The sequence below is a fragment of the Geotrypetes seraphini genome, chromosome 5 (assembly GCF_902459505.1).
Source record: "Geotrypetes seraphini chromosome 5, aGeoSer1.1, whole genome shotgun sequence".
NCBI classification, from domain to species: Eukaryota; Metazoa; Chordata; class Amphibia; order Gymnophiona; family Dermophiidae; genus Geotrypetes; species Geotrypetes seraphini.
In genome coordinates this window covers 208,631,904-208,644,512 of record NC_047088.1, presented here as the reverse complement: position 1 = coordinate 208,644,512, position 12,609 = coordinate 208,631,904, and the positions used below count along the sequence as shown (strand labels likewise).

At 40.9% G+C, this 12,609-nt stretch overlaps 1 protein-coding gene across 6 annotated transcripts in view; it reads right to left on the bottom strand.

Annotated features, from left to right (window-relative positions):
• COBLL1 (cordon-bleu WH2 repeat protein like 1) overlaps window positions 1–12,609 on the bottom strand; it is a 204,171-nt gene that overhangs the window by 95,620 nt on the left and 95,942 nt on the right. The window contains exon 1 of one of the 6 annotated variants that reach the window (XM_033945067.1): window positions 3,187–3,287. The exons of the other annotated variants lie outside the window; for them this stretch is intronic. Within the exon in view, the coding sequence (XP_033800958.1) occupies window positions 3,187–3,251 (65 nt within the window). The 5' untranslated portion in view covers window positions 3,252–3,287. Of the gene's footprint in view, window positions 1–3,186; window positions 3,288–12,609 lie in introns of those variants that run through there. 6 annotated transcript variants of the gene reach the window in all.

Sequence of the window (12,609 nt, the reverse complement as noted above, 5' to 3'; positions counted from 1 at the left end):
GTGGGGGTCGCCAGGGCCAGGAGGACTTGGGCTTCCTTCTGGCCCGAACAACTAACGGGGGGGTCGCCAGAGCCAGGAGGGCTTGGGCTCCCTCCTGGCCCGAACTAGCAGGGGGGGGTCGCCAGAGCCAGGAGGGCTTGGGCTCCCTCCTGGCCCGATATTGTCGGGGAGTTGGGGAGTCGGTGGGGCAAGAGGGCTTGGGCTCCCTTTTGCCCCGATTGTGTCGGGGAGTCGGGGGGGGGGGCAAGAGGGCTTGAGCTCCCTCTTACCCCAATCATGTGGGGGGTGCCGCGGTTGGCTGGGGCAAGAGGGCTTGAGCTCCCTCTTGTCCCGATCGTGTCAGGGAGTCGGCGGGGCAAGAGGGCTTGACGTCAGAGAAAGGGCGGGACTGCCAAGAGGAAGCAGCAGGACACCGGTAGGAGCTTCTACATGATGGGGGGGGGGGGTCGGGAGGCTGTGGGGGTGCGAGCAGTCCTTCAGGGTGGGGGTGCGGATGCGTGCGAGTGGTCCTGAGGGGGGGGGGTGAATCGGATGTCGGGGGTGCATCAGGCTTTCAGGGTGGGGACAGGACTTCAAGGGGGAGAGGAGAGTCGGGGCGGGCAAAAGGAGAGTCGGGGTGGCCAGAGGAGAGTCGGGCAGCATGCGCGGTATACGGGTGTGCGCGGTATATAAAAATTTCTGTACATAAATTTGTGTTTTCCGCGCGCTATACCCATGTGCGCGTTTTACACGGGTGCGCGTTATCTACGTGAAAATACGGTACTTGATAATTCCACCATGCCAGCTAACTAAGATCTCAAATGGAAGCCGCTTCTCACAATTTAACTATACCCAACACATAAATCAGAGAAAGAAAAGCGTTTACTCTAGATAGGCAGATCTGAATACTATCAAGATAAAACTATATATTCATTAAAATTTACTGGTTTACTCAGTCAAATATCTGTAAGCTTGAAAGGGTTTCATCTGATAAAGAAAAATCTAATGGAACTTTGCAATCCTGAAATATCAGTCAAATTAAAATACATTTCTAAAGTTTCCCTCTCTTTTAAATAATTCATTTCCTAAAAACAAATTTGTCTTTGACAAATGAACATAATACTTGGGTATATGTATTTAGTCTATTTGTAGTTAGTTCCAATATCTGAATCAATAGCAAATATCTACCAATTTAAATTAGCACTCTTTCTGCATTTAGTTTAAATTTCTTTCAAATTAATTCTGCAACTTAAGACAATAGTGAAAACGGATATACTGTATAAAGCCTAAGTGAAAAATAAATTAAAGCCCCTTGGGAAAAAAAATGACATTGACGGCAAGATCACATTACACTTGCATACAGCTATATCAAGATTTACAAACCCACGATGATAGATATTTAAAACAAACTGTAGTAAATGTTTACAAGTTATTAATCATTAACCTCTACAAATGCTGCACCAGCAACTTCCTCGTAAAAGGAAACAGCCTATTTCATAAGCAAGAACGAACAGAAAGAAGTATCTTACAACTAAAATCTCAAAACTCAATTTTTGTACAGAAGTCATACAGAGGAGTGAAATAATTCCTCTTGTTCAAAGGGATAAGAAGAAAGAAATCCAGGCCCAGAAATAGCTAAGAAGGAGGAAAATTTAAATTAAATCAGTAATTTTAAAGAGAGGGTAAGTTTGGGCAGATTGGATGGACCATTTGGGTCTTTATCTGCCTTCACCTATTTTGTTACTATGATAGCTTATTTGGTTCCCTAAAACATCAATAAATAAAAGCAGTGCAGAGGTTGACTAATCAATAACATTCTTATTATTAAGAACAACATAAGAGTTGCCATACTAGGACAGACCAAAGGTCCATCAAGTTCAATATCCTATTTCCAATAGTGGCCAATCCTGACAACATTCCAAAAGAGTAAAACAGATTTTATGCTGGTTATCCTAGAAATAAGCAGAGGATTTTCCCAAGCTTAATGGCTTATGTACTTTTGTTTGGTTTTTTTTAGATATGTGGAAAAAAAAAAAAAAAAAAAAAAAGAAAAGAAGGTACCAAGCCTTGGAGAAAAACAGAACAAAAGAAGAGGCACTGGAGATGTCAAAACCAACCTGCAGTTACAAATACTTTATTAATAGTTTGTCCAAAGTTCAAGAAAAAGTCCTTGACCACATTTGTTTTGCACTTCTAGGACTTTTTCTTGAACTTTGGACAAACTATTAATAAAGTATTTGTAACTGCAGGTTGGTTTTGACATCTCCAGTTCTTTCGTTGTTCCTTTTTTTTTTTTTTTTAGGAAATTATGCAATCCTTTTTTAAACTAGCTAATGACTGATTGCTGGGGTGAGCATGGTAAGTAAATGCGTTTTGTTGGCCTGAATGAATTCACCTGCATAAACGGAAAGTAGGAATAAAAGGCACAAATGTCTGCTTCTTTTAAATATTTACATGAAGATGTGTAACACCTATAACAGCAATGCCAAGGGGGAAAAAATCCATTAATCCACCAAAAAACAGCATACATAAGCAAACTGTACCAACAGCTTTATCTTTTAAATTTCATCTGGGGTTATCAAGCTGTAAATTCTGCATGGCAAACATTGTAATATGATGAACTAGAGGTTGCTTCCATATCATTCCACCCTCCATCCCACCCAAATCACTACCCCTATAACAGACCAAGAAGATAATGTTGATGAATTTAGCCCACAGTAAAATATCACCACATGCCATAGTAAATTCTCAATTATTCCGCTCAACAAAGGTAAAACAAGAAGCTTTCAGACATATCTACAGATATATCCTGAAAATTTGGACACACCATGATACAATAAACTTGATTTTTCTCTATGTGGAAAAGACCATACACTTTGGTTGTATCACAGAAAGACAGTATATCAAAGGCATGATCTATTATACATATAAGCCCAAATTCTCCTTTTATTCTATTTATTGGGATTCTACTATTCTATTTATTGGGATTTATTAACTGCCTTTATTAAAAGATTCACTCAAGGCTTTGCTTTCCTAAAAATACGTACAGTTGCATCAAAGTCAAACTGTGACTAAAATATATTACATTACATTAAACTCTGAGTATAAAAAGCTATTCTGATGTTTGAATAAGGAAACAAATCAAAACAAGTCAGCACACTATATGCTATGACAAATGAGATAAACCATGAATTAGAAAACACATACCTTCTCTTCTCTATTACAGGAAGAAAGGCTACAGCAGGCCAGTCAGACTTAAATTCAAACAGCATGAGCCACCTAGCTTCACAAAGCACAATGTTGTCTGGCTAAAATGTGACTAGATTTCACATGACTGATCATTATGCCTTTGAAAGAAAGGTTTTCTGAACTTCAGAACTGACAGTACTGGACGGTTAACTATTTCTTAACTAATTTAAAGCAAATTCAAGTTTTCTTAAAGCAATCTCAGAATCAGAGTCTCTGTACATAAAAGGTTAGATAGTGTGAAATTTACCACTGAAACACCACTCCACCACATTGTTGCATAATTACTTATTGAACAAACTATACTTATATACTGTACTTCCATATGTAACTATAATAAGCTGCATTTAAGGATAAGCGCCCCACCCTATAGGGGGCAGTGGCGACTAAATGGCCAAGGCCGTTGCCCGGGGAGGAAAGAGAAAGAAGGGGAGGAAAGAGGAAACAGAGGTAAAGAATAGACAGGGTCAGAGGGCCAATTAGGGACGGGGGCGGGGCGAGTGACCCGAACTGAGGCGGAAGTTTCAGTTCGGCCTTTACCATGGGATCAGCTTTTCCCTGGGTGTAGAGCATCGGACAGTGAGACAAGGGCCACTGCGAGCATGAGGCAGTACAAGGTAGGCAGCGGAGGAAGTTTTGTTCTTTTCGCAGGTTGGGACCTCGCAAACGCTCCAGCTGGCATGCTGTCCTTGGGGGGGAGGGAGTGTTGCACAGCACACGGGTGTTCCAGGCCTGTGTGGGGTGACCTGGGCCAGAATAGCGGCTGCAGTCCAGCCTTCAGTAGGCAGGAGAGGAAGCTCCTGCTGGTATGCTGTCTCGGGGGGTGTTGCACAGCACGAGGGTGTTCCAGGGTGACCTGGGCTGGGACAGAGGCTGCAGTACAGCCTTCAGGCGTCCTGATGTCCTGCTGTGGTTGCCCTGCATCCGGTGTCTTCACTCTGCGTGTGCCATCAGCTGGCGGTTGTCTGGTTATGCGCCAGGACCATATAGGGCCGGGCAAGCAGGCAGGCCAGTCAGCTGGGGAATGTGTATTGGTGTTCAGAGCACTGAAGTGTGAGGAGGAACATGCTGTTGTCTGCCTTGGTTGTGTGCCACCGCACTATCATTGTGATGCAGCTGGGGCCGTGAGGGAGGCAGCTGTTTGCCAGGCCAAGGGGTGGAGGCCATTTGATTCGTTTTCTCTTTCCAAGCATTGCCGTCCCCCTCATCGGCATGCTCTGGTGGACTGCAGCCGTACAAAATGACTTAAACTCTTCACTTAGAGTATTCCAACACTGCTTCAAACATATATACTCTAAGATCTTCTCCTCTCCTTAATTCTCCTTCATACCCTATTTATTACCATCATATCATATCTTGTAACAGAACAGACATACGAATGAGCGGTTTGGATGGCAGCGGTAATGAGTGGATCCCTGACGAAGCTGAGGCGAAACATGTCGGGTCCTACCACTAAAAGCTAAATCAAAGATAAAGATAAGTGAAAGTCTAAAAAAATTAAAATTTAATATTTAAAGATTAAAATAAGTAATGTGTATTGAGAACGGAAAGCTACATAAGTAATGCTGTAAAACTTTTGACCAATGGCGACTGGTGTAGTAAGCTCCCCAGAAAAGTAAGCTATATGGAAGGAGGAGCGGTGGTTCTGAGGTCTTTGGGGAATCAGCTGATATGATGGTGATAAATATGGTATGAAGGAGAATTAAGGAGAGGAGAAGATCACATCCGGATGAGCAGCCAAAGAGCATCTCAGGTATTCAGGACCAAAACAAGAAAGACTGGCAATCTGAACTCTCAGAGAGTTGATGGCCAGACCCTCTTCCAGCCCATCTTGAAGGAACGTGAAAATCAGTGGTACTGACAGCAAGGTTGGATCCTCATTCTTCTGGATGCACCAAGATTGATAACATCTCCAAACCTTCACATAGGCTGCCACAGTTGACTTCTTTTTGCTGCGCAAGAGAGTAACTATCACTCCTGAAGAGTAGCCTCTGCAGACTAAGGCTGCATGCTTAACGGCCATGTCGTAAGACTACAGCAGTCTGATCCTGGAGTGCAATCGGGCCCTGAATAAGGAGACAATGATGAGAGGGAAGCCTGAGCCCCTGATCCAGCTGTCAGCGAACAAGGTCAGATTTTAGGAATGGGGGACCTAGGGCTAACTGCCCAAAAACTACTTTGGGAGACCCCCCCCCCCCAAAAAAAATAAATTGCTGTGACAGGCTGTCAGCTCTGTACTCACTGTGCCATGCTGTGCTGAGAACTGTAGTAAAGGAAGCTAGAAAAGGTTCAAAGAAGAGCGACCAAGATGGTAAAGGGGATGGAACTCCTCTCGTATGAAGAAAGATTAAAATGGTTAGGGCTCTTCAGCTTGGAAAAAAGACAGCCGAGGGGAGATATGATTGAAGTCTACAAAATCCTGAGTGGAGTATAACGGGTACAAGTGGATCAATTTTTCACTCCGTCAAAAATTACAAAGACTACGGGACACTCAAAGTTACAGGGAAATACTTTTAAAACCAATTGGAGGAAAAAAAATTTCACTCGGGGAATAGTTAAGATCTGGAACGCGTTGCCAGAGGATGTGGTAAGAGCAGATAGCGTAGCTGGTTTTAACAAAGGTTTGGACAAGTTCCTGGAGGAAAAGTCCATAGTATGTTATTGAGAAAGACACAGGGGAAGCTACTGCTTGCCCTGTATCGGTACTATGGAATATTGCTACACTTTGGGTTTTGGCTAGGTACTAGTGACCTGGATTGGCCACCGTGAGAATGGGCTACTAGGCTTGACGGACCACCGGTCTGACCCAGTAAGACTATTCTTATAGTTTATGGTTTATTTAGTTATATCACCCCTTTAACAAGGTGGGTTACAATACCACATTCACAATAAGCATTACAAACAGCCATAAGATACACATGTATAAATAATTGTTTACTCACTACCATTTCCAGGTTTCCTCTTAAATTACATGGTTCAAGAATTTGACAATTTATTTATTCTGCATCAAAATAATTTTCTACACATATGCAAATTTTCTGGTAAATTAAATATTAAAAGTTGTATCATGTGGTCTTATTCTTCTATTAAAAGACTGAGATAGCTATTTACTGAAGTAAAGCAATTTATGGAAGCTCTTCCCCAAAAAATAGAGATGTAGTCTAAAAACCATTAGCTATTCAGCATATTTTGCATCAGCTATATCAGAAGAATTTCACACAATGTTCAGGTTCAAATGATGCATCCTATTCTACACATATCAAAACCTTCAAAAACTCACCATTGATACATGATGCACCACAGTACTATAATTTCTTTCAGAAATAGTTAAGAACATAAGAGTTGCCATACTGGGACAGATCAAAGTTCCACCAAGTTCAGTATCTTGTTTCCAACAGTGTCAATCCAGGTCATAAATACCTTGCAAGATCCCAAAAGAGTAAAACAGATTTTATGCTGTTTATCCTAGAAATAAGCAACAGATTTTCCCAAGTCCATCTTAATAATAATATTTTTTTTTTTTTTTGGGGGGGGGGTTATCTCCAAACCTTGTTTAAACCCTGCTGTGCTAACTGCTTTTGCCACATTCTGTGGCACTGAATTCCAGAATTTAATTACATAGGGGTCCTTTTACTAAGGTGCGCTAGCCGTTTTAGCACGTGCTAAATGCTAGCTTGCCCATAGACTATAATGGACACGTTATTTAGTGCGCGCCTAAATGGCTAGTGCGCCTTAGTAAAAGGACCCCATATTGAGTGAAGAAATATTTTTTCTGGTTTGTTTTAAATTTACTACTTAATAGTTTCATTGCACGTCCCCCTAGTCTTAGTATTTTTTGAAAGAGTAAATAAGTGTTTCATGTCTACCCATTCCACTCCACTCAGTATTTTATAGACCTCTATCATATCTCCTCTAAGTTATCTCTTCTCCAAGCTGAAGAGCCCTAACCGCTTTAATCTTTCCTCATAGGAAATTGGCCCTTTTTAAAAAAAAAAACACAAAAAAAAAAAACCCACACATTTTCGTCACCCTTCTCTATACCTTTCTTAATTCCGCTACATCTTTTTTGTGATGTCGTGACCAGAATTACACATAGTATTTGAGGCGTGGTTGCACCATGTAGCGATACAAAAGCACTATAACATTCTCATTTTTGTTTTCAATTCCTTTCCCGATAATTCATAATATTCTATTTGCTTCCTTAACCACCACTGTACACCAAGCAGAGGGTTTAATGTATTATCAACTATGACATCATTTTCCTGGGTGGTGAGTCCTAACGTGAAACCTTGCATCATATAGCTATAGTTCGAGTTCCTCTTTCATATGCTAGAACTCAGTCTGTTACAAAAACAAAAAAAACCCACATTTACAGCAAAATTATAAAATAATTATAAAATAAGTCCTATTTTAAATATGATACAGATACTTATAATCGTACAGTTTCTCACATATCACATCTGTCTATTGTTAAATCTGGATATGCTCCAGCTGTTCATGTTAAAATAAATAAATAAAAACCTTGCTTCTGAATCAATGCTTAAAAGTGCTCCAACTTAAATAAAAACAAACCAAGAATCTCTCTCAGGGTCTCCTAGCTCCCTTTCCTATCCCATGCAGTTTCAGTCCTAGTTTTTTTTTTTTCTTCTTTCACTGCTCTTAAACCACTTCTTTCAGTAAGCATGCTTATTTAAAATGTCCTTTACAACTAGTGCTCAAAAGTTTTGCCACTGGATTAGTAGTGAACCATATATCCACACATGAAAAGTACTAATTACACATCGGACTACAGCTCCCTTAACTGTTCCCCTAGACCCTGAAGAAAGTTTATTTTGAAACATGCATGTCGGGAGAGGTAGCGTAAATGAAATTTAAGATTCCACTATAAGCTAAGTGGTTTATATTAATTTTATGGATAAAGTACGAAAATAGCTTCAATTTCTTCTTTATTTTCTTATTTTCTAACCTAACAGCTATTTAAAAAAAAGTTTCAATAAAAGTTTAGGCTGACGAAGACCCTAGCAACCAGTAGTATGAAATACCTGGCTGCACTCTGAAGGTCCAAACAAAAATGTCTTACATATGTAGCCGCTATATGCTAAGTGGTGAACATATAGCTCTGTATAAAGTGTGATAAGGTTTCAGTATTAATAATTAGTACTTTACACGTCTGTACAACTAGTGGGCATCCCATCTGCTGGGCTACTTCAGGTGGGTGTTAGGGGTTCGAGGGGGTGGTAATAGGAGGGAGTGGGCATCCCTCCTACCAATGGTGCTTCAAGGGAGGGTGTCAGAGAATCATGGCTGGAGGTAGGAGGGAGTGGGCATATTGCTGGCCTACATTTCAGGCATCTGTCGCAGCCCTAGAGAGATGCCTAGGGCTGCTTAAGCTCACCCATTTCTGGGAGAAACCACGCCCAGCCTTGGGTGAGCTTAAGTATGTCCCTACTCATCTCCCTAGACCTGTAAACGTGCATCCCGATTGGCTGCCAGACGTAGGATACCTACGACCACCTAGAATCGGGACACCCGTTTATAGAATCAGCCACCAAGTGAAGAAATATTTTCTTGGATTTGTTTTAAATTTTCTATTTAATAGCTTCATTGCTTGCCCCTTATTCCTAGTATTTTTGGAAAGAGTAAACATATGATTGATTACCAATTCCACTCCACTCAGTATTTTATACATCTCTATCATATCTCTCACTAGCCATCTCTTCTCCAAGCTGGAGTCCTAGCCGCTTTAGCCTGTCTTCATAGGGAAGTCGTCCTATTCCATTTATTAATTTTGTTGACCTTTTCTGTACCTTTTCTAATTCTGCTATATCTTTTATTTATTTATAAAACTTATATGCTGCATAAAGCCTAAGTGGGTTACAGAGGTATATACGTAGAAAACAAATAAAATCAATTAACATAAAATAAACAATAATATAACATAAGAATTACTGATCCTGCATCTACCGCTTCCTATTAAACAGTACTGCTCTTCTATTTTAAAAAGTTTTCACAAATAAAGTACAGTGGAACCTCGGTTTGCGAGTAACCCAGTTTGCGAGTGTTTTGCAAGACGAGCAAAACACTCAGCAAACTTTTGCCTCGCAAACCGAGCATGTTCCGGTGTACGAGCACCTCCCCCCCTCCCCGCTCTAACCGGCATCGCCCCCCCCCCGAACCGGCACCGCAAAACACCCCCCCCCCCGCGAGAACCGCAGCATCCGCCCGCCCTTCCTCCCAAACACGGTCCTTACCCCTTCTACTCGTTGTAAGGGTGAATGCGAGCTCCCGCCTCTTGCCTGGCTGGGCCTTGAGCATCTGTGCATGCTCAAGGCCTTCTGGCTCTTGTTCTCTCGGAGATCTCGTGTTCTCCGAGAGAACGAGAGCTAGAAGGCCTTGAGCATGCGCAGATGCTCAAGGCCCAGCCCAGGCAAGAGGCGGGAGCTTGCATTCACCCTTACAACGAGCAGAAGGGGTAAGGACCGTGTTTGGGAGGAAGGGCGGGCGGATGCCGCTTTCAGCACGGGGGTGCTTTGTGGTTCTCGCGGGGGGCGTTCGCGGAGGGGGGCTTGCGAGCCAGTTTGGGGGGGTGCGATGCCGATTAGAGCAGGGGGAGGGGGTGATGGAGCAGTGCCGGTAGCCTCGGAGGGGGGGGTTGGTGGAACGAATCAAAGCGAGTTTCCATTCATTCATATGGGGAAACTCGCTTTGATATATGAGTAACTTGATTTACGAGCATGCTTCTGGAAATTATGCTCGTAAACCAAGGTTCCAATGTACATTATCCACCATCCTCAACTGTCCAACTAAGTTGTTCCATAATTTCACCCCAGATACCAAAATGGCCTTAGTTTCGGTATCAGCATATTTCACCAATTGCAGTTAAAATTGTCCCCCTCCTTTACAAAGCCGTGCTAGCATTTTTAGCACCGGCTGCAACAATAACAGTTTCAACACTCTTAGCGTTCGAGCTGTTACCATGGTAGCCAGCACTAAAAACACTATCGCAGCTTTGTAAAGGAGGGGGTTTACGAGATACAGTGACCATAATTGCACACAGTATTCGAGGTATGGTCGCGCCATGGAGCAATACAAAAGCATTATAACATTCTCATTTTTGTTTCCATTTCTTTCCTAATAATTCCCAAAATTATTTTCTATTTTAATTATGAAATCAACAAATGAATACAAAAGTGTAATCATTACCAATTCAACTCATTTGGTTTTTAAAAAAAAAATTGTTACTAATTAATTAGATCACTTTTAATCCTAAGTACCAGACTTAAGTGGAAGAAAGTCTGGGTTTCCTAATCCGTAGATTCTAAACCACAATAAATAGCTGAAATGTAATTTTGTTTTAATTAAATTCCACCTTAAATTTTACTACTTGACTGACTTAACTCTAATAAACCCTGTGGGAACAAGCACTCAGCACCACAAATGGAATTATCAAGGAAAAAATAAGTAAAGATCAAAGAGAATGCATAATCTCAATACAGGTTTTGAATATGAACAGAGTTGCCCTTTATCAAGGTCAGAATGTTATACTAAAAAGTTGTACATTTCTATTCAGTAAAAGTACATCCACAAACAATATTGGTAACCTTCAAAAGAAGGGTTTTCAATATAAATTGAACCTTGTTCTCAAACTGTCATTTCATCTGCATTATTAGTGCTAACTTATGTCTGTTTTTCTTAAACTTCAATTCCTACACAGAATTCTACACAGAGCATACCCCCTTTTTTGAGAAATCTCATCATCTCTATAAGTAAGCAAACCATGAAGGCAGAAACCACAGGGTGGCAGTGCAGACATTTTATTTTAAAAAAACATTCAAAGTTTGTACAAGTGTACACTATGTACAAACCAAAGCCCTTCCTGGATCCAACAGTGCACATCAGTCAGAAAAAGAAGCTCAGTATTTTCTTTCTGGATAAATGTTATTTTGTGCCAAATATAGCATGTTATTTTGAAGCATCATTTAATACAAAACAATACTATATTGTGGTCTTGTGTACTACTGTGTCTTGTGTACTTATTACTACTGTGTAAAATCAAAGTTGGCCACATCAATGAAATGCTCAAGAAAATGTTTGACAATAGGATGTCAAACCAGTGGTGTTTCCTAAATGTATTTTAGGACAGATAGCGACAAAAAACACAAGACAGGGTAAAACGAAACTTACCATATATACTCGAATACGAGGGTCATTTCATAAATAATGCATACTTTTTTAAAATTTACATGTTTGTTTGTTTTTTTCAAGTATTTCTTTACAATCCTTCAATATAGTCTCCTTGCTTTGCAATGACCAAGTCCCCAAATCCGGAAATCATTATTTCATCCAAGACACCATTTTTGTTCAGTTGCCGAATGGCTCAGGTAACGGAGAAAGAAAGCTCTTCCAGAGATGCAAAACGATGTCCAAGCATAGGTTGTTTCAACTTTGGAAAAAGGTCGAAGTCTGGTGGACTCATGTCTGGACTGTAGGGAGCATAAGGTAACGCCTCCCAGCCGTATTTGCGTAGTTTTTCAATGACATTCCCTATGTGCAGGCGAGAATTGTTGTGAAGAATGAGTGGCCCAGCCAAAAGCAACCGAGGTCGGGTTTTGTGCATTTTTCTGAGCATTTTTTTTTTTACAAAAAATCACGATAATACACTGCTGTGACACTTCTTCCACATGGAACTTTGTCTGTTCAAGAGCATCAGCCACGAGTTTCACACATCATTCATCAGTTATTGATTTTGGCCACGACCACTCTGAAAACAAGTTGCCCACTGAGAAACTGTGGATTTCTGTTAGGTTTTTGCCACATAGAGTTTCAATCTTAATGTACGAACTCTGATCGTCAACAGACACAGTACCTGAGACACCTGCAGCCTCCATTTCCCACACATATCACAACCACACTATGCACACTACAGAGCTCCTAAGCACACGTCCTGCTTCAAGCACGAAAGTGAAACAAGGTTTACTGCAATTGCATCATCCCCAATGTTGCCAATCTGTGCATTATTTATGAAATGACCCTCGTATAAACCGATCTGAATATAAACTGAGGTGACCTCCCCCCCCCCAAAAAAAAGGAGGAAAAAAGGACTAGAGTATAAACCAAAATAAACCAAAATTAGAAATTTGGGTGATCCTGGTGAGCCAGTCTACAAAAACTTGAAAATATCCACTGTTTTTTTTTCTAGGCTAAGCAGCATAGAAACAGGATACAGGCTTGATAGACCTTCAGTCTATCCCAGTATGCAACTCTTATGATCTTACTTAAAAGAATAGGCAACAAGATCTGATGTCCCTTTCCATGTATTAAAATTAGTCCAATAAAAGGGATTACCTTATTTCCATTTTCTATTTATAAACGTTTTATCAATGT